Source organism: Aethina tumida, chromosome 4, assembly GCF_024364675.1.
Source record: "Aethina tumida isolate Nest 87 chromosome 4, icAetTumi1.1, whole genome shotgun sequence".
In the NCBI taxonomy this organism is placed as follows: domain Eukaryota; kingdom Metazoa; phylum Arthropoda; class Insecta; order Coleoptera; family Nitidulidae; genus Aethina; species Aethina tumida.
The window spans coordinates 9,708,819-9,731,464 of NC_065438.1; the positions used below are offsets into that span (position 1 = coordinate 9,708,819).

The window sequence follows — 22,646 nt, forward strand, 5'->3', positions numbered from 1 at the left end:
AATACGTTTATTTTTGAACCCAAGATTTTTGCTTTGAGCCGAAATTTCAGTACTAGGAACACTTCGGAATTGGTAGATACCTGGGCATAAATTGGTCCATATGTCCTTCTATACCATGAAGGATTAGAATCAGAAAGGCATTCCCAGATCATAATTAAATCTTTATTTTCCACAATTGGAATAACAAACATTTTGTGTAGCTTTGTCTCTGTAGAACTTCTAACATAAGTTAAACCGCCATTTTTAAATAAATAAAATGTCACTTTTGGGGATACTTTATGGTGATACCGTTCCATTTTTCATCATTTGTAATTAGAACTATACACTTGTTTGAAAACAAAATAATGTGAACGAAACGAAAGTGATAACTACCAAATAAACTTTTAGAGCGAAACAACCATATTAGCCAAGTTAAAAACACAAGAATGCACTTTCTTTCGGCTTTACCATCGATCGCGGTTGATCGTGTAACATTTTCAACATTTTTGTTCTGTTCACATAGCCAAATATTTCACAACGTATACGTGAATAAAGAAGTTTTAAAGTTGTTCGCATTTTGTAGTGTAATTTTTTATACCCCTTTAAAATATATATAACTACTGCAATTAATTTATAGACATGTTTATTTAAATAATTCGAAATGGTGTAATAGAACCAACAAACATTTGTTTATATAAGCTATACTGTGAATATTTTATTTCGCTCTAAGTTTGCGCATTCAACATAATTCCGTATATTTTATCCGTATATCTATATATACAGCGTGAATTTTTTGATCAAAAACTTGCAAATATTTTGAGTAACAAGTACTTTACCATTTCTCAGGGAATAACTCAAATATGTACCTCATATTTTTTATTTCAGAATGGCATTCTGACTAAAAAATAGTTATTCCAATAGACAAGTTTCATAAATGAACAGTTTATGCTTCAAAGTGCCATATAAAAGTGATTTAAACTTGTTTCCGCCCTGTGGCGTAATGATTATGAACATTTTCTTATTTTATACTCTGTTCCAAAATCTAATATTTTCTTATTCTTAATTTTTTCTAATAAATGTGTAACGTTGATTTTAATATTATAACTTTGCACATTATTGTTCTGTTCACATACCCAAATATTTCACAATGTATGCTTGAATAAAGAAGTTTTAAAATTATTCGCATTTTGCAGTGTGATTCTTTATACCACTATAAAATATATGTAATTACTGCAACAAATTTAAAGACGTTATTACTTTGCAAACTATTCTTTTTACTTTATAATTTCAGCCTATCGAAATTCTTGTATTTAAAAATTTTGGATTCGATAGCCCTTGTCTTTGAAACTTAGAGCGAGGTCTAGCTTTACGATTAAACTTAAAAAACCGGTTATTTTTCGAGCCCAAAATTTTTGCTGCAAGGAACAACACTTTGGAATCGGTAGATAATAAATCGATGCATGTGTCCTTTTACACCATGCAGGACTAGGATCAGAAAGGTATTCCTAGACCATAATTAAATCACCACTCCTTTTCACAATTGATATAACAAAAATTTTGTGTAGTTTTGTTCCTGTAGGATACCTAACATGAGCTAAACTACCATTTTTAAATAAATAAAATGTAGACTCACCATACCTATCGTCCTGTGATTTAGTGAAAGTGATTCTGAGCAAATTGAAATCGGGTCTTCACATTCATGATAGAAAGTAGTGTCTCTAACTAAACAAACCCCCATCCAGTTATCTTTTTCTCACCCTTAAACTAAATTTCAGTAACTCCTGTTTCCCCCAGGTTGCAATTAATTTGAGTTTTTGACATTCGAATTATCCATTTAACACTCTTTCAATATTTTGGAACTGGCTGAATAATTTTTGTTGGAATTATTCTCCAAATTTTTTATTAATTCAGGAAACGACTAACTTATTTAGCTATAAACTTTTAATAATCTTATTTGTCAATAACAATAATAGAAAAAACAACATATATTGGAAACTAATTCAAGTAATTTAGCTCATTTTAATTATTTTACTACCGTATAAATATATTTTGAATTCCAATTAAATTTGTTTTTATTTTAATAAAAGAGATGTTAATTATCAGTTCGAAAGCGATTCAGAATAATTCGTATAGGATGGAAACGGGCCAGTTTCGACCTGATTCAATAAATCATGATGGAAAGTGGAGGAAGAGGGAATATTTTATAGTTGATTGCTTTTGTTCCGCGAAGATTTATATCCTTCAATAACAAAATTATGACATGGCGATGTTAATTATTTCCCGGAATTTATTCCTTACTCCTGCAAAACTAACATCGAAACTCAATTAGGGCGAGAAATTTATTTTATCCATCGTATTTGTTTGTTTTTTTTTGTTTTTACTGTGCTGCTGAAAATTAAAATTTATTTTTTACTATTCTCATATTCTGGAAGAAATTAGTTTTCACTTAGTTTTGAAGTAGTCAGATGTTTGAGATGAACTTTAAAGTGGAATATAAATCATTAAGATTAATCTGACATAATTATAATAACGCACGTTGAAAATAGATGACAAATGAACGATCCCGTTTCGGCCCGAATTTTATCAAGTCATCGTCAAATTGGAAACACGAACCATATCCAAATAATAAGGTGGACACAACTAAACAACGGGGGAATCGATAGTGGAACCTAAGTAGTAAGTGGAAACATGTTTATGCTAAACAGTCAGATCCACGTTTAATATTTATGCAATAATCCCGAAAAGGGGGAAGAGGGAAAGAGAAATTAAATATAGAAGGGAAGGAGAAGGAGCAGGAGGAAGTGATTCTTTAATGCATGCCTCAATTTTAATGTACAGTGTACACTGCCAAACAAATCTAAATTCATAAACATTTTGCATTTCGGCTGCGCCTCCAACTCGAACTCATTTCAATCTCGACCTTATGAATAAATTTGTATTCAATCCGCTATTAAATTACCAGACTGAATATATATTTTTAAGTAATCTGATTCCTTTTCTTCTTCTTCTACTTCTTCCTCTGTTATTCTTCCTATCAGAACTGAAGTTTTCCGAATTGAACGGGAGAAAACAATAATGTTGCGGGAATATTTCCGTATTTTAGAGGAGAGAATATTTATTTGTATGGACCATCCAGTCAAATGAAACAAATCCCCGAGGGAAGTGTAAAGAAATCGTAAAGCTTAGCTTTTGAACATAGAATAAAGTTTGTTTTTATTGTTTAAAATTATGTGTCCGTTTAGTTTTGAATATAATTTAAATACAATTAACAAATATTATTTTACACATACTATTTTACAATTAAAATGTACAATCTTTCTATTCCATTTTTTATGATAACTTGAATATATCTATCACGTTATAAACTCTCTTTCTTCAACTAGGTAATTAGTTGACTTTGGTATTTTGTATTTATGGTTTTACATAAACTACTAGTGACGAGAATGAGGTACATTTATAGAATTCGTTTCGACCAGTTCCAAATATTTAAATTTTTTTATGTCAGAAAGACTTGCGAAATGCTAAAAGTAAAAGTGGAAGTAACCTTGGTGGACCATCCAGGAACATTTACTGCAAATTGAAAAAATACGCAGAGCTGTTGTTGTCTGTCTGTCGAGAACAACGCCAATCGATCCATTACATGAACGTATTGCTTCAACGGTGCTATACAGAACACTTTGATCAAACAATTTAAAACGTAAAAAATATTCTCTCCAAATGAAACAACACCAAGTAATATAAATCCGGGTATATTTGTTGGAGTATTCGCGGAATTGAACTGGACTTTAAAATACTGAAACCTTGACAAACTGTTAATGGGGACCTTTACTATAAACAATTGTATTGAAATATTAGTATATTTAGTAGTAAAGTATCCGGTGATTGTCAATAGAAAAGGCGTTCTGCAACACAACAATGCAAAACCACACTGTGTAAAATAAATACTGGAAAAAATTAATGAATTGGAATGGGAGGTACTACCTCACCCACTATATTCTCTTGATATTGCACCCTCAGCTTTTTATTTATCATTAACCCTACAACATTTTCTTAGTGGCTTAAAATTTTAAAAATTTGATGTTTAAAATGCCACCTCGAGATATTTTACTCATAACCGATTAATTTTTTTCGGACTGGGATTGAAAATCTACTTGGCAAGAATTGAATAAAGACGCATATAAAATAGTAACTGTACTGCTGTAAATATTTCTCGTTTTATGTAGTGCGCATTCACCATAATTTCAAACAGAAAGTTTAACACTAATTTGCACTAATTGGCAAAGGATTGTTGATAACGTGGGTGAATATATTATTAATTAAAAATAAAGGCTTATTATAAATTGATTGATATTACTTTCCTGCCTTCCTAATAATTGAATGAAAATAGTTGAAAATTACTCGAACAATACTTAACATTTGAAATTTCGTTAGCCATATGTAACTATTTTTTGGTCAAAATAAATTCAATACTGTAATTTAATCTACTCTAAAAAAACTGGTTTAAATAACTAAAAAAGAAGTATGCATTCCGTGTTTAGCCAAAAAAATGTATTTGTATATTTCTGAAAATATAACCAGCGGCTTAATGGACAATTATAAATTAATCAGTGCGCTCGTTGAGTGTAAATTTTGGCGGTAGCGGAGGATAATATGTTTCCATTATGTCTCATATTATGTTGTTACCTTTGTAACAAGTTGCAACTCCCCAAACCTAACCGATTAGCATCTTCTGAAAGTGGACGTGAAAGGGTCAGAAGGGTCTTGTGTGTGTGTGATTAAAATCCGTCTTGCTCAAACTGAAAACGAGCAGCAGTTGCGGTCCCCGGAACACCCGGAAAACACCGCCCTAATTGTCGACGAGGCGAATTTCTATATTATTTCATTAAAACGGCAGCGGCTAATTCACTTTATTAAGGCGAGAACCGAACTCCGAAAACTAATTTAACGGTAACGGTAACGGTAACCAGATCCACTCGACCGATCGCCGCTAACTAATCACAACTGCCTAATCTAGAAACAACTAACTTGCCTAACTGTTTCATTTATCGAACATTTTTGTGAAATAGGAGAGTGGATTTGAAGGTTTTTTATATTGCACATTTGTTTCACTGAGAGCTAACTTTATAAAACGGGGGAGGCACCATTAAAAACATTCTCTTTTAATTATTTGTGCTTAATTCAGTATGACTCGATCCATTAGAAATGCAAAAGTAAGCCGAGCAGATTTGCAAAAATGAGAATGAGAGAATTAATATTGATGAAAAGAAGTATTGTAATATCCATTTTAATTCAAAAAATCTTAAATAATCTATCTAAAGTCTTTCAGAAGTAAACACACAATGCGAACTAAATAAAAGTGGAGTAATATTAAATTTTATTACTCTTTCAACGTTTGTGTACGACATAATCAGCGGGCTTTTAATTAAAATTTATATTATTATTCCTTAATAAGTTTTAAGAGGAGGCAATTTCAATGGTGGCAACCGACCCAAAAACAGAAGCAGAAACACTTCGAATACCCTGTGTCGAGACGGAAACTTTAATTACCAAACATTTTATATAATTTATCACTTTTTATACGAAGCTTAATTAAAAACCGTTCTTCCAATAATAGTATCATAATAATTGTATTTTACTTTCACATATTAAAAAGCTGCATGTGTTTGGAAATATCGAAAAGGTAGTAATGAAATTAAAAACACCTACTAATTCGGAATTAATGTGGACTAAGGTAAAATTAATTAAAATCACTTAAATTTTATTAAATAATCTGTTTCTATAAAATTAATTCAAAATTTGTTAAAGTAAATAAAAATGAAAATATGAGAAAATGATATTCATATATGCGTCGGTTGATAAGCGGTTGTTGGGTACAAGGTACAACATAAAAGTGTACAAGTAGACCTAATTTGAATAAACAATTCCCACAACGCACATAACTAAATCTCCAAACAAAGTAACCACGTATCTTAATTCATTCCGACAACCGACAAAAATAATAGATAACATTTTAAAAATCAATCATTTGATAAAAGAGAATGAATAATTTCGCATGTGAAAAAATCAAAGCGAAGTGAAATCGCGTTGGTGTCTGAACGTTTCTCGCATTGCGACTTTGGTTCGGTTTCTGGCAAATATAATTCCGTCTTGTTTTGCAGCTCGTTGCCCGAACGTAGAACGTAGAGTCGCCGCCTTTCATTGGCTCATCGATCTCTATTCTCAATCTTCTCTATTCTCTATTCTCTATGTATTTTGGGCTCTATTTTCCTCTCTCTCAACAGCTGAAAAACAGAACGTTTTCCCCAGTTTGCGCGACGCTGCTTTTTACCCTTTTTTCCTTTGGAACTTGTACGTTTTTACGATTAATTGTCGCGGAAAACTATTTCGTATTCTGCACTCTACTTTACTATGTTGCACTTAATAGAGACATTTTTTTAAGTGATTTATTTTGTACGGTTTAATTGGATCGCAACCTGATAATTATATTGTAATAAATATTTTCGAATTCGAACAGACAAAATATTAGAAATTAAAATTATTCGAGAACCATGCTATAATTATTATCGTTTAATTAGAATTAATGGATCAGTTAATTAGTAAAACCAAATTGTAACATCGATTTAGATGTATCTCATTAGGGTTGTTTACAAATAGGGTCGTAGTAAGTTATGGTCATAATTCACCTGTAAACAAACAAACAGTAGGTATATATTTCCTATAATAAATTATATGGTTTCAAAGACCGGTAAATCGGTGTACGTTTCGTATAATTACGTCATTTCTGCTTTAAACATAAAACTATTTACCTATTATGGTAATTCGATGCCATGCGATTATTTATTGCGTTGAATGCATGTTTAGGACTAATTAGAGGCAGCCCAAACCGTATTAGCGGTTCCTAATGGTTGAAATATCCTAATTACTTTGACTTAAAAAAAACGTCTAGAGGGGGCAATGTGAAATTCATTAATAATTTGGTTTTGGTTAAATTAGTATCAACACCTGGATACGAAATAATCGCCGGAGATTTATCTTGGAAAGCCGAAATCGAATTGGCCACTCTAGAAAACATTCATTAATCAATTGATACCGATTTATCAAGCTTAACATCTAATGAAACATCAAACAAAATCAATATAAATAATTTTATAAAGTCACAAAGAGTTACGTATTATTAAAATAATTGAAAGGAAAGTAAATACCCTTTAAAAGGATAATAAATTGATTTCGTTTTAAGTGGAAATTTTGATTCGATTGAAACGATCGTATTTTTGTCGATTTTGATTCTTAAAAGCAGCAGTTGCAATTGCAATTCGTCAAAGTGCAAGCACACAATGAATAGTCTCCCCTACCAGTCGGATAAAGTTAATTTGAGTGAGTCGTAGGTGCAATCTCGATTTCTGATGTGAGGAAATGCATTTCGCCATTTTCGTCATTTTCGCCTCGCTGATGAAATGCGCCACCCCACCGACGAATGAATAACGATGTTTGTTTTTCCAATCGAGTTTAATTGCTCGTATTTTAACAATGCGCACGATTTTCGTTCCATCATTTTTTAGGGATTTAATTATTTTTTCAGGAATGTATAAATTATTTCCGCATTGCTGTGGTGTTTGTTAACATATATGTATGTTGAAATGTATTTAAAATGTAAATACATTCGAAATATTCACACTGAATAGGTAACTTACCTCATTTATTATTTTTAATAGAAAAACATAAATAATTGTAGTAATGTTTTATGAGGTGTTGAATGCCGCCTTTGCGTACACTATATTCTGGATTATATGCGATGGGGAAAAGGAGGGAAAATTTATAATATCTGGCCGCTTTCTCTCATCTTCAACCATCTTTATGAGTAATGTTAGTAGAAAATCTTGAACGTGTTATATTAAATTTTATTTCGTTCATCTCTCACTAACTAACAAAAACCATTTCACAATTTTATTTTTGTTTATCTATTCAATTTTTAATAAAACGAATGGATTTTACACAATAAAAAGTTTTTTTGTCATTCATTATTAATTTGTTTGAAACCAATAACCGATGGTGAAATTCTAATGAAACATGAATACAAATATTAAATTTCATTTAAAAAAACTCTGGTCGAATGTTTAAAATTTTAATTAAATACCTGCAATGTTTTTAACTTTGCGGGAATTTAAACGGGTTGAAGTAAAACGAGAGGGAGAGAGGAGCGGGAGAGAGGGAAAGTGTGGGAAAAAATATTAATAGAATTTGTAATTACATTGTCCTATAGTAGTGTATTATAATTCATTCATTTCGAAACTTTGTTTTAATAAACTTTTGCTTGATGTTTGGAACACTACACAACACAAACTTTATCGAATTACTCTCTTTAAATTATGACCGCAAATTCTATTCGATTTTATTTTATTTCCAGATATATGTAATTTATTCCATTTATACATATTTATTTATCACTACATTTTAAATTCTCTTAAACATTGATTTATATTTTAAAATAATTCAGTTCGTGTACATATATATATGCGTAACAATTTATCATACTTTAACATATTTATTATTATTTAATATATGCAATCTGTTTCCTAATTATACATATACAATATAGTTTTAAAGCATAACTATATCGAATATTTTTAGTCTCGTTGAAATGTGAATTGAAATATTTAACTGGATTGAGTGACGACAACCGCTACGTCGACTACGACGGCAACGACGACAACGACGTCGTCGACAACCTACCTAGTAGTACTTAACCTAGAACCTGCGGAGAAAACGTCAAGCGTTTTTTCTCCATTGAAACTCACCTATCTCTATAATCCACAATTCTTGGATCGCCACATAATTGCAGATTGTTGTTGTTCCAGATACAACACACGAATTAAGAAACACAGCAAGCACGTCGGACACAATCTTGTCTTGTAACAGGATCGACACAAATCACAGAACCAAAAATGATTGCGTCGCGACGCCCTCGCGTTCGAATGGTAACTGCGTGTGTCCAACTCCCTACGTCAACTGCGACCGCTTTACAACTGCCAGTCTGGCACCGGCTCTGGAATTGAGAATCGGTGCTCTGCAAAGTACGGTCGGTTCAACGCGGCGCGGCGCAAGGGAATCGATTCCCGGATAGGACGGGAATACTGGAATACTGTTTGTTCCTTTACTTGCTTGGTAGCTCTTTTACCTATTTGATGGACTAAGTGTGCGTAGGTATATTGAGGTATACACTTCGCATTCCTCTTTTTTCTTGCCCTCCTTATTTTAGGCCCGGCTATTATTTTGATTGTTTCCGTGCTTTAATGCGACCTTCCGCAACAAAACAAACGTTCAAATGCTCTCAGATTACGCTCGCTCACCCCCTCCACCTTTTCTTAAGCCAGAAAGTAGATTCTTTACACTAGGTATTACACAGTTTTACTTTTTACGGATATATTCAATCATTTCTATTCTCTTCTCTTTGCTTTTTATAATTTGTTTTTGTCTTGATAATCACTAACGATTCTTATTTACGTTATGTACAAAATGAAGTGAACAACTCGATACTGATAATGTCATTAATTCAGAATTAAAATCAGATCAAATATTTTAAATAAATTATAAGTCGAAATTTGTTATTTCTTTCCGGTTTTTATTGTGTTATTTGGTAGGACCATATCGTCGACAGTTTAATAATTTTTTAATATGTTTAATTAATCCGGTAAAAACACTTGGTTTCTTGATTGACTCAGTAGCTTATGGCATTCTTCAAAGACAAATTAGATGGCATGTCTAAAGAATATAATTAATGAGTTTTAATAATTAATGAACCCATCAAAACGGATTTTAATTATCCTTCCAATAAAATTACAAGACAGTATAATCAATAGTTCAGGTAAAAAATTAGTTTTAAAACGATTTATTCATTTATTAAAAAGATACGAAATTGCTCAAAATTAATTTTCAAAGTAATACTATTGTATCTAAAAAGTACCCAGAATCTGTCTATTTAAACTATTGTGTCGCCAAATTAAGGAATTGGTCCTTGCAAAGCGAACAATAAGTGACCTTGCTTTGATACTGGCATATCAAAAAGACCGTCATTATTATTTTCAAGGATGTCTTGGGCCAGATCTCGATTGGTACTGAAAACACTGAATTTTGATTTAGCTCTGTATATTCGCTAGACTCAAAAAACACTTCGAGGACGAGTGGATTGTGTACATAAAAGCCGAATCGAAGATGTTGATGGACATTTGGAAGAAAAAATATTTCTTTTATTTTATAACAAGATTCCGGGTATTTATTGGACACAGTAATATTTACATAAATAAACCCATATATTTAAGTGTGTAAATAGATCAAAATAAATATATTATATATAAGTAGGTATTTAGCGGTAATCCCAATTGGACAATTTGATAAGAAAAATTACTTTGCACAAGGGTATACTACATTACACGACAATACAGCGTATGATAATGTACAAAAGTACATACTTTATATATCATAATTTATCAACAGACTTGTAAATAATGTTTTGATAGTAATGATAAAACAAACGTATAGTCCCTAATTCATAAATTACTCTTGTATTTAAACAATTTATTTCCCTTGTTTCCATTTGTCCTGTAAGTTAGATTCATTAAGCAAGATTAGTTATCAGAAATTATGAAGGAGAAATTAGAATAAAGACACGAAACCAATTAAAATGGAACATAATTTACTCGGCATATTGAACATGAATTTATAACATGTATAATTAGAAAAAGCCGCAAAAATATTTTATAAAAAAAGTGAAAACGTCCCGTAATTTTAGAACTCATTGCCAACTGTGAATTTAAAATTGGCCACAGTGCAACTTGGAGGATTTATTATTTCTTTTATTAATATCATATTTTATAACTCTCTCCAACAAGTTATAATATATAATTAATCAGGGAAGAAGAAATAAGTATCTACATACGTTTATAACATGTAGAAGAAATTGATGGTTTGAATCTGGTGTTAAGTGGAAGCAGTGAGTGTGAAGGGAGAAGAGGGAAGAGCAAAAAATATAATTTAATATTTTTTCGTCGTGCAATCGCAATCTCCACGAGCTACTTATAGTAGTAAAAGTGGTATGGCAGTGGAACCATCGATCGATCGTTTCATCTCGTCAGGTGCTTAACATAAGATGTCGGGGACGATTTCACAAGTGGAATTATCCGCAAAAAGTCGGTAAGAAGTTGCAAGTTGCGGCGTGTAGAAAAACAGCACAAATGAACCGGCCGCTTTTATCGCACAATTTCAGGACCGGACGGACGGACAATCCCCAAGAGGCTCCAAGATACAATTTAACCTCAGGTCGTCTCCAGAATTCCAGATGTGTCGCCTTCCTCTTCATAACTCCAGATTATGACAGATTTAAAGCGAGTTATTCAAGATAAACTTTTATGTGCCGGATTGTGAGGAGAAGTGCGCTTGCTGTGCGCGCCTCTAAAATTCTACACCCCGAAATTAAATTAGTATTCCAAGCCGAAATGTTTGCTCTTATTAGTTCACTTCGTTCTCGACATTAACTCAAACAACTGGGATGCCTATTTCTATTACAGAAATAACCTAAATTTATTATTAATCGTTTATTACAATTACTCAATATGCTATCTAAAATAGAAAGATCACATTCTAAATATAACAATAATTGAGTAGTTATGGCCTTGACGTAGCAAGATATTATGGTTAGTAATTATGTAAGGATCTCTTAGTCCCAAAGCAATTGGTACAATATATAATATAACATGCGATTTGGGACACTGGGGGTTGATATCCTGCAGAATAAATATATGCAGCCTCACCAAGGAGGAAATTAAGATTTATGTCAACTAAACTGTTTCTGCTTTTATATAACATTTGTAACATTAAAAATTAACACAATCGAAGCAAAAAAAAAAGAATACATGACAAGTTCATTTGAATCGAAAGATATGTTGTTGTTAATGATTTGTATTTTTTGCCATATTGGTTTGTTATTATTAAGCTATCATTAAATATATGAATGACTTTAAAACAATGTCATTTTTAATAATAATAATGAATTTTACTCAAGTTCTTTTTTGTCATGAGCCAATTATGCGATTGTTTTAATCATTGTCAAGTTATGTACGAACATTAGTTTGTTTGGCAATGTGGTTGAGAGACCAGTTGTGGAAAAATAAAGACACAAGTGTGCATTAAGCGGTTTTGTGTCCAGCTCACACCAAACATTCACTTCCCTCACTCCCTCACTTTGTTTCTGTCTAACACTGTTTCGTTTTGTATATCCCCCCTATGCCATTTAGTGTTGTATTTGCTATATTGTCACAAATGACGTTAACGATTTTGCTCCTAACAATTTAATTATTGGAAATGTAAAAATTAAAACGTTTTCGTTACTAAATTATTTATTATTTTTCCTGGTATTGAAAGAAACGTGTATACATTTATTTTAAGACTGATATAAAAAAGGTTCAAACTTGGAATAGTATCATTAAGGACACTGCGATTCGTTAGTATTGAAGTTCATGCAAGGTGGCAAAGAAAGAATGAAAGAAAGGCAAACTTACCGAAGGGAGTAATTTCTCTGTGCAATCGTGGAAACTTGTATCTACTACGAGAAAAAAAAACTAAAGATTGGACGGACAGAAAAACGGCAAAAAGTCCACCTCTTCCTTCAAGTTAGAAAGAAACGGCCATGAAACATCGGTCAACTTTTTACGTTTAACTTCTTTCATTTATTTTTAATCAATTTAATAGATTTATTTTGCGTCATTTTACCTTACCTTGGTAAAAATGATAAAAAATATCATATTTCAATAATAATACCTATTCTCTTTGTGATTAGATTAAAACCAATTAAAGTTATTATGGAGTATACATATGATTAGATTAAATCCAATTAAAGTTGTTACAAAGCTTACGTATTTTAATTCTTTTGCCACTTTTAAATTACAGATTTTGGTGTTTAAAGTAATGTAATGAAATTAAATGTAATGTTGGATCAAACTAGTAAAACAGGCTTAAAATAAGTAAAATCAATGGTTATATTATTTTGTAACAAGTAATGCAGAGTGTGATAAATGTATGGACAGGTCATGAATATCGTGTCATTGTCAGTGTCAGAACGGGCACTAGTATTAATGTTATAACGTGTCACGAACAGTCAGACAGACAGACATACAGAATGTGGAGTATAAAGGGCAAGAACATGTATATAAATTTATATCTGGGTTCGGTTTGGCTCGGATTTGGTAATAAGTAAGTTTATGATAAATGTTCGTACGGGTTAAGAGATGTTCCTCCCTATCTCTTCTTTCTCCTCCCATCCGATTCATAACGCGATTAACCTGTCAATTTCAGGGAACGCGACGTGTGACACGACGCGACACGACGCGACCTTTCCTCTCCTCCAGATCCTACGATCCACCAGGATTACCTACCTACCTACTGCCTCTGTGAGCGTCTTTTTAGATGTCCGGATATCAGATTTACATGTGATTCCCGCCAAATTCCAAACGTTATTTCTTGTCGTACATTGGTCAACGGTGAAATTTAATATCTCATTTTGAAATAATTAAAATTAAATGATGTGACAAACATATATTTACATTTAATTGCCATCCATAACTTTAATTACAACAAAAATGTCAAGAGCTTAACAAAATATTTGGTTGGGGATAATGAAACAATTAAACCGCCCGTTAGTGGATATTGTGTAAATATTCACCGCGGTTGTAAAATAGTACAGCATGGTATAAGTTGGACTGAAGTTGTCTAGTCCGAAGTCCACACATATTTACCTGACTCTCTCTACTGGAATGTTTATCAAAGTCCCGGATTGTGGAATAGTGTGGTTTCTTCAAGCAGAAAACGAAACAACACACTCGCACACACACACTGTTTTCCCCAAATGGAAATGGCTTAAACCAGGAAAGAACGATGTAAATTCTCTGTCAAGGTTTTAATGTTAAAGTACATCGTTTCCTGTCGACTTGTATTTCCTATTCCTGCTTTTCCGATCCTGCTATGTTACTTAGCAGTGTAAGGGTCGACCATTGAAAAAAAAAAAAACGGTTCGCTACTAAATTTTTTTCCTTTTATATTTTTCTGAATAAATTTATAGAAGCTAAAAGGATTCCAGAATATTTATTTCACACATCAGGAAATAATCTTTTCCAAGTCTAATTTCTAAGCTTTTCAAACGCTTTTTACGTTGTCTTTTTCCAATCTATTCCTATATTTATATTTTCTGAAAGTTACTCGAGATGAATATTTCAGAACACAACTTTATTATATCATTAAGACGTAACAGAGAGAATGAATGAATAGTGAAAGTAAATATTAGAATAAAGAGAAAAAAAATTAACGATGATAAATGGTGGGATAAATCATTGAATAATACGAATGCCGGAGATTAGAATACAAAGACTCAAAATTGGTTATTTAGGGTTGGTTCTATTGTGGTTGGGTAAAAGTCAGTCTCAGTCAATAACACATATCGAAATGAAATTTTCTGTTTAGGACGTGAAACGAGCGGGAAATGTTAGTGGGAGTGAGTCCTGCAAAGGATGTTAACCGAAAGGACAGGAATTATGCATAATCGAAGGATAATTCATTTATCTTTGGGAATGGCTGCAGTCGTTTCCGGCCATTTGTCATTTACCAGGACGCGAATTCGAAACTTTCACCGCTCGATAATTTTCATCTCGCCATCTATGCTTTACCAAATATTGATGGAATACACGAAAACTTAGCCTGTCTATTAAACGACTTTTGTTTGATATGTTTGATGACTTTGCCAACAACAATAATCGGCTTGGATATATATGTCAATTTAAAATGTAAAAATTTAATATTTACATATGCGTTCACAAAATTATGATGATAAGTAAATGAGTTTAAACATATGATGAAAGTATCAAGTTGAGTATCACGTACGACGACTACAATGATCTGAAAGTAGGAGACTATATTGATCGGTGATACTTTAAAACAAACTTTAAACTCTTATGTGTGATATTCTCTATTGAAAAGAACATTTACAAACGTAATTAAAACATAATTTTCCATATTTATTGAAGTGGATTTTAGAGAAATAATGTACCTACTTTAGAAATATTGTTTTTAGTGTGTCATATATTTTCACTGCGGCAGAACATTCTCATCACCATCACCATCTAGAATTTTTATTTGAATTTAGGTACGTCGGGACTCTTTTATGTGGATTTATGGCCTAATACGCACTTTATGACAAATGTCTATTACTCTACCTTAAAGAATGTGATAAAGTGAAACCAGGAAACATCAGACAGACTTCTACCAAACAAATGATGTTGAAATAAATTTTTTCAATTAAATTTTTTATTTATGCTGTGTATTTAACGTTGGAAACATTCTAATTAACAGTAAAATACTGTAATATGGATATTTGCAGATGGATTATTCACAATATGTTTGTAACATCAAAGATAAATCGTATGGTGACGATGCGATGTCCATCCCCGTCCGTCCACGTTTTGGGTCAATAAACAAACACGCCGCACTCAATTGATTTCAATTGTGCACTTCTGTGTTCTGTTACGTTGCTGATCAATCAAATCTCCAATATAAACAACTGGGACTAAATCGGAAACAACATCGTTGGTTCGTGCGTTCGATACACCGAGATCGACGTTAACATCAACATCGACTTACCTTCTTACTTTCTGGTTCTGTCTGATTTCATTTAGGATTTAAATTGTTTGTAACACTTGGATAATAGCTTCTAGATGTTAATTTATCAATAAATGAATGATAAATAAAGTTTTTCTTAGACTTGTCATATTTTTAGCATGAATATAATGAAAAAAATTATCTGATATTGCTGTTCGTTCAGTGAAGTCGAGTCCATGTATTGGCGATTTGGCAATATTTTTTCATGGTCGATAGAGATGAGAGGAAAGGATCCCTGGGTTCCACGACAGGGCGGCCTCTCTTTAAAGAGATGTTTGTATATGTCGCAGTTATGGTAAACTCTCATAGTAAATCATAGTCGGGGAAGCATAAAATATTTTATGTGGCCATTGTATTCGCAAAAATGAGAGTTATTTTAAAAAGCAGGCAGCAAAAGCAGTAAAAGGAGCAGCTATGCTGGTTGAACGCCTTCGAGATTTATGGTCGGTTGCAAATAGCTTTTTTCTTTTTGCCTAGGTGAAATATTAAACGAATGATCAATCACGTTATCAAACGGATTTGTTTTATATTTTTTTATTTACTACTGACACTTTCCACTCTCTATGTCTGTTTTATTCGCATCCGAGAACGAGCCCAATTCAACAACCGTGAAATTGTTTCAGTCTATACATTTTATCTGCTCGTTTGTTAATGCTTGTATAATGAATTATATTTATGAATATAGTACACTTATAGTTTTGTAGCACCTAAAATGACTCAAGTAAAACTTGATCAGTCAAAATCTTAAATATTCAATATTTTATTGATATTATATATATTAATTAAGGCGACAATGAGTGAGATTTGTGTGTTCTGTGCAAGCACATTTTTATCAGCAGCATCTCTCCCCCCGGCATAATTGCAAATAGAGGCAGTTTCAGAAATTGTTTCCTTTTGTTGTCGACAAATGAAATGGAGAAGAGGAGAAGAGTTGAAGTTGGTATAAAGCCATCTGTGTACAATTGGATGCTGGTGTAAATGTAGATAAGAATTCCAAAGAAGGCCGAACGTACACAAAAGGAGAGGTGAAAGGGAGTAAATCACAAACGGACACAAACACTATAATTTACAATTGTGTCAACTTACTACCTACCTACCTATCTATCTACAGATAACAATTTTTCTTGTTACAGTTTACTTGACTAATTGACCACGTCGTATTTATTTAAAATAATAATAAATTCTCTTTTTAATTTTAACGCACAAAATTTTATTAACAACCAACTTTACCCCTCGAAATGCATCCAAAATGAGTTTGTTCTTCTTCAAAACTAAATTTAAAAGTAATTTTAAAAAAGGGTAAAACGAATTTTTAATATTGAATTATGCGCAATAAAAAGTTAATTTCCTCGCGTAATTAAGACGTGGATTATTTACTACTTTTTAGTTAATTATACTTTTCTAATTTATATTTTGCAATACTATTGTAGTTTAAATACAACTGGCGTACCTAATTTAATTATAAAAGTATTATTTAATTGAACTATATAATTTTATTGTATTTGTTAACAATGTCAGTAGAAACTTTTTCACCAATCATCATACAAGTTGCCATCGGATGATTGGACAAGGCCGTCGGAAAGATGCATCTGCAACTCTTAAAGCATTTATACCATGTACTTCTAATTTAGGATTAACAACAGCTCCATTTGATGGATCTGTTCCCATTGGACAAGAATTAACTGGATGGTAGGATGAATTCGTCATGTGTCTTATAATGCATAACTATTGTTTCTCGGAATTAGCTTCGAGCTTGCTGCACTCTTCAATGTCTACCGGCACGAGTTGATCATCGATTTTCTTGAAAGCTTCGGTCTGTGTTAATCTTACAAGAGTGGAAATTATTAATAACATGCGCTTTACATCATTCGGTTTATCCAATATATTGGGATCGATTAAAGGATACACGTAGGGATCGTTGCTTTTAAGTCTAATTGTTCCTACAGATTCTGGGTATTCATTATTACCGTAAAACGAAAACGCGTTCCTTTTACCTACAGTGTCGAGAATGTTTTTTATAATTTCCGGTTTAATTCGGGTTATTCGATTACTTAAATCTGGAATGGAAGTTATAGTTACAGGAGATAAAATAAATTCTAAATCTGGATCAGTTTTGTTTTCTTGTAATTCTGATGAATAATAAAATACATCAGAAAACCCTCCAAACGATGAAAGTACTCCACGGTCTTCACAAAGATCTTTAGTATCCTGGCGCAAGGATGTGTTCGTACCATTCGTTTTATTATGAGTTATAATGATATTCAGTAGAGGATGATCTCTTAAATTGCTACCTACTGGTAAATCTTTAATTATATCAATATTCATTTCTTTTAGATGAGCTGCTGGTCCAACATCAGATAACATAAGTAACTGAGGTGACTGAATCGCACCAGCTGATATAATTACTTCTTGTTTCGCTTCAGCAAAATAGTTTTTGTTATTATAACTGAAATAACTATTTCCTTGTACGACTAAATTAGATTTGTATAGCATTGGTTTTATAACGTCTGTATATGAATCATATCTTTTTCCATCCTTCATACTAAACTGGATCGGTCCGGCACCAACTTGATGGGGGCTATTGTAATCTGTTTGATTATAACCAAGTTCTTTTAAACCCTCATAAAATGGGGTAATTCTGGAATTATTCAACGGACTAAATCTAACGTAATCCATTCCTCCACTTCCATGATACTCCCAATTGACAACCGTATTCGATCGGGTTTTGTGAAAGTCTTCGAAATTTTTAAAGAATGGCAGCACGTCTTTATAAGACCAACCTGTACATCCTAAAGACTCCCAGCGATCAAAAACTGCGGGACTTCCACATCTGGTTAACATCAGTCCATTTAACAAGGAGGTACCTCCTACATGCGGTTTTCTGGGGGACTCTATAGAATCCCCAATTATGTTTGCTGTTCATTCCCACCTAAGCAAGTCCTGGAATGTTAATGAATTCATCAGTACGTCTCCTGCTTCTAAAAGTAACTTTTTTATTTCCGATAATCGACTGGCAATGACACAACCGGTTGCTCCACCACCAACAATTATAAAATTATATAAAAACCTAAAGTTTTATTACTAACTTTATAAAAACTACTACCTACAGTTTACAACAGAAGAATTTTGTGGTTTATAACTCTTAGCATCTTTTGCAAATGTGTAATTTGTGGCATGTTTTACGGCTTCATTTATCATGGTTTCGTATTTTTCGACGCAGTCATTTTTTTCTGCGCTGATACAATATGCAAGTAATAAGGTAACACTTATACTTAAATATATTATTCTAAGCAACATTTCAAAGGTTTCTCGTTCAATCCTATAGTTCTGGGAGGAAAGATTAACATATATAATGTGAGAGATAAACATACACCATCAAACTTATCTGCAAAAATTAACTTTTTAAACTGTGGTATTTACAAAACGGCCTGCTATTTATGTAAATTTTTACGTAAATAAAACAATTAGAAACTATCATTATCGGTGTTATGTTTAAATAATAAGCATAACTTATTTATATTAACAATTGGACATATCGGAATATTACGTTTTTTAAATAATTAAACAGATAACGTAAACTATTTTAAATATACTTGATGTTAAAATTTATATTTGTGTGACATACAGTTTTGAATGAAATGTATTGATTATGGTTACTTCAGTGTAGTTTACATCTCTAATTTTATCTATCCGTTTGTAGATGGCGCATATTTTGACAAACACTTTCAGCATCAGGAAAATAATATATTTTATGAATGTAATATGTGTTTAGACATGATTTTTATTTCAATTAATTATGCCTAATAATTAATATTGAAATTATAAATAAACATTGTATTTAATTTACACTCCCTTGTATGATTTCACTGTCACTCTTCTCGAATAAGATCATACAAATCGGCATGGGATGATGAGGATATAGGAATTAGACTCGCATCATCTACACGCAGGTTTTTATATCCATTTGTTTTGTGAATCGAACGCCAGTTCCTTTATTCCGATCTTTACCCACTGCACATTTGCCAATCGGATCATACTCTGGAACAGCCAGATGTCTTATTAATATATTTAGGGAATACCGAGTAACCTCGACTTGCTATCATGTTCATTGCGATCCTAGTAAATCCAGAAACATGGACTGTTAGTAAATTAGGTGGTAAACCGGGTTTGAGGATTAGCTCCTTGTTACTTTCAGTATCAGACAATCAGATACCAAAAACAGCATCAGATATATCAGCTCCTACTATTATATAATCGAACATACTTCCATCTAAAACTAAACAAACATGTAATTTTAAATTATAATTTGCTAATTTTAATATCGTCACTTCCAGTTTCATTGCATATTTTTTGAATTGACGTTTTTCTGCTTTAGAAATAGTTTCTTCTATTGTATATTTTATATACATGTATTTATAATTTTGTAACACTTGTTTCGTCATTTGTTCCATAACAATTCTTGTTACTTGTTTAACAATATTATGCATTGAACTTAAAATTAGTTCAAATTGAAAAATTTAAAGACATCAAAAAGTTTTTAAAACTACGTTTATTTTGTCTTGTTGATTACTTCTATTATTTTGCGCAAAGTACAATTGATATAAAGATAAAAATGTAAAAAGATAAAACAAATTTGTCATTATTACCAATAGAATGTTATCAAGAACCTAACTGGAAAACAATACAACAGACCCATTATTGAGTGCTATCATCATTTAAAATTCTTTTTAAACTGTTTGAGAAAATTAGCACAAACCACCGATAAGTTTTTATTATATAAACATAGAAAATATATTTATTATATTAATTGATTGATCGATTTATCAGTTCTATTATAAATCCTCTTCAGCGCTTAACAGAATGACAACAAAAACAAGTCATTGTTTAGCAAATATATGTAAAGGAAGATAAAAAAATTATATTGTAAAGGTTAAGGCTTTCGTATCAATATTTGTTAGGTTTGTTTTTCTAACTGCTCTTGTTCTTCAGCGAGGTGATGTGTGCCACATATTCTGTTCGCTAGTTCGGTTAGTATTTTGATGACCTCTTGTTTTTGACTTGGATCATAGTTGGACAATTTATATAAATACCGTTTAATGTGTAAGTTTTCGGTATACATGAAAATGTAGCTAAGAAAATTCGCGTGGAAACCTTTAACATTCTGAAGAAAGCTAAACCACCGATAAACAATCTAACAAGTATGAAGTGACGAGAGATTAAAATTCTAAACTTGAATAAAAGTATCATAGTTTTCAAGCAGATAAAGGAAATGCAACTGTTATAATGAAATCTGAGGATTGCAAAAACAAGATTAAATAAGTCCTGGACCCTTAAGCTATAGAGAACCAACTAAAAATCCAACACAGAGAAAGTTAAAAAACACCATCAAGAAAACGTCTATACCAACAGATATCCAAAAGCAATTAATCAAATCAGAAGAAGAACATATAACTTAACTAAATATTTTACCAAATTACTACAACCTCATATCAGACACACCCCAATTTTTATCAAAGATTTCACTCATTTTTTGAGATATTTAAATGATTACATCTTGATATAAATGATAAACTGGTCAGTTTATACATAGTGCCATTTTTTACTAATGTTTCTGTCCATGAATCTTTACACATGGTATCAGAAATATTTGCCACAGACGTAATGTCATTACGTAGATGATACTTTCGTCATATGGAAACATAGACAAGAAAAACTAGAACAGTTTCTAAAACACCTCAACTTAAGAACATCAAATTATAATGGAATTAAAGAAGGATAACCAAATATCTTTTTTGGATGTCTTGGATGGGTGAACAGTTGGACCATAAAGTATGCCGGAAACTTACACACACTGATCGGCATTTTCAAAAACTGGTCAATTATCCATTATCCAAGTTAAAAACAAAATATCATCAAAACACTAATCGAATGAGTCACACACCACTTCGCTGAAGAGCAAGCATTTAGAAAAAACACTACAGGCACGGATATAAGCACTCAGAAATAAGACGAAGAATGAGACCTCATACCAATAGGAAAGAACAACCCAGTAACTTCACGGCGGTTACAACTTTTCTCTCATATTGAAGCTTGATAAAATATGGCCAAAAACACCAAAATCGCTAAGCAGATAAGAATTTATAGAACATCAATTATCTAAGATGTCATTTCATTGTCAATCAGATGTCAAAGTGACACGAACCAAATCAGACCTCTGAATATGCTAGCCTCTCGTGCTAACGAAACGTCAGGAAACAATTCTAACAAACGTCGATGAATAAACCTGGACAACTATAGATATATCAATTGAAAATCATTTCATCCGACTGAATTTTGAAAGAGACCATGTACGACAGAGACAGTAAAAGTATACAAATTTGCTTCGTAGTGAGAATCTTTTACTCTCTGTCATGCATTCTCTCTCAAAATCCAGTAGGGTCAAAGGCTTTCCAGATTATAAATTTGTCTACAATAATTGCCGTCATATGTTATCAAGAATATTATAAATATGCACGTATGTGTTATTTATTTTTGAATATTTTCAAGATAATGTAAGACTACACTATACAAGATGAACACTCGAAAAATGAATTGGGATGGGAGACACTGTCTCACCCACCATACTCATCTGATATTGTATCCTCGGATTTCCATTTATTACTAATTTGAAATTTTGGATGATCTTCAATAAACCATCCCGAGAGATTTTACCCAAAAACCAATTGATTTTTATCCTCGGGAATGAAAATTTGCACACTAGGTGGCAAGAGGTTGTTGTTAACGAGGGTGATTATAATATTAATTGCAAATAAAGATATTTTAAAAATTTATTCATTTTATAATATCGTCATTAAATTTTTATATTGTTAGGGCAAAAATAATTAGGAGAACCGATAGCCAGTAAAATTAAATAGATATTCATCTTCTTAGAGATGCAAAGAAATCATTGCAGTTGTCAAGAGTAGCAGATA

The 22,646-nt window shown here is 32.0% G+C and overlaps 1 protein-coding gene across 1 annotated transcript; it reads right to left on the reverse strand.

Moving 5' to 3' along the window:
- Window positions 1–17,400: 17,400 nt before the first annotated feature.
- Window positions 17,401–18,516, reverse strand: LOC126265329 (oxygen-dependent choline dehydrogenase-like). Its single transcript, XM_049966390.1, has 2 exons — window positions 17,907–18,516; window positions 17,401–17,669 (listed from the first exon to the last, which is right to left on the reverse strand). The coding sequence occupies exons 1-2, from the start codon at window positions 18,514–18,516 to the stop codon at window positions 17,401–17,403; spliced, it is 879 nt and encodes a 292-aa protein (XP_049822347.1).
- Window positions 18,517–22,646: the final 4,130 nt, after the last annotated feature.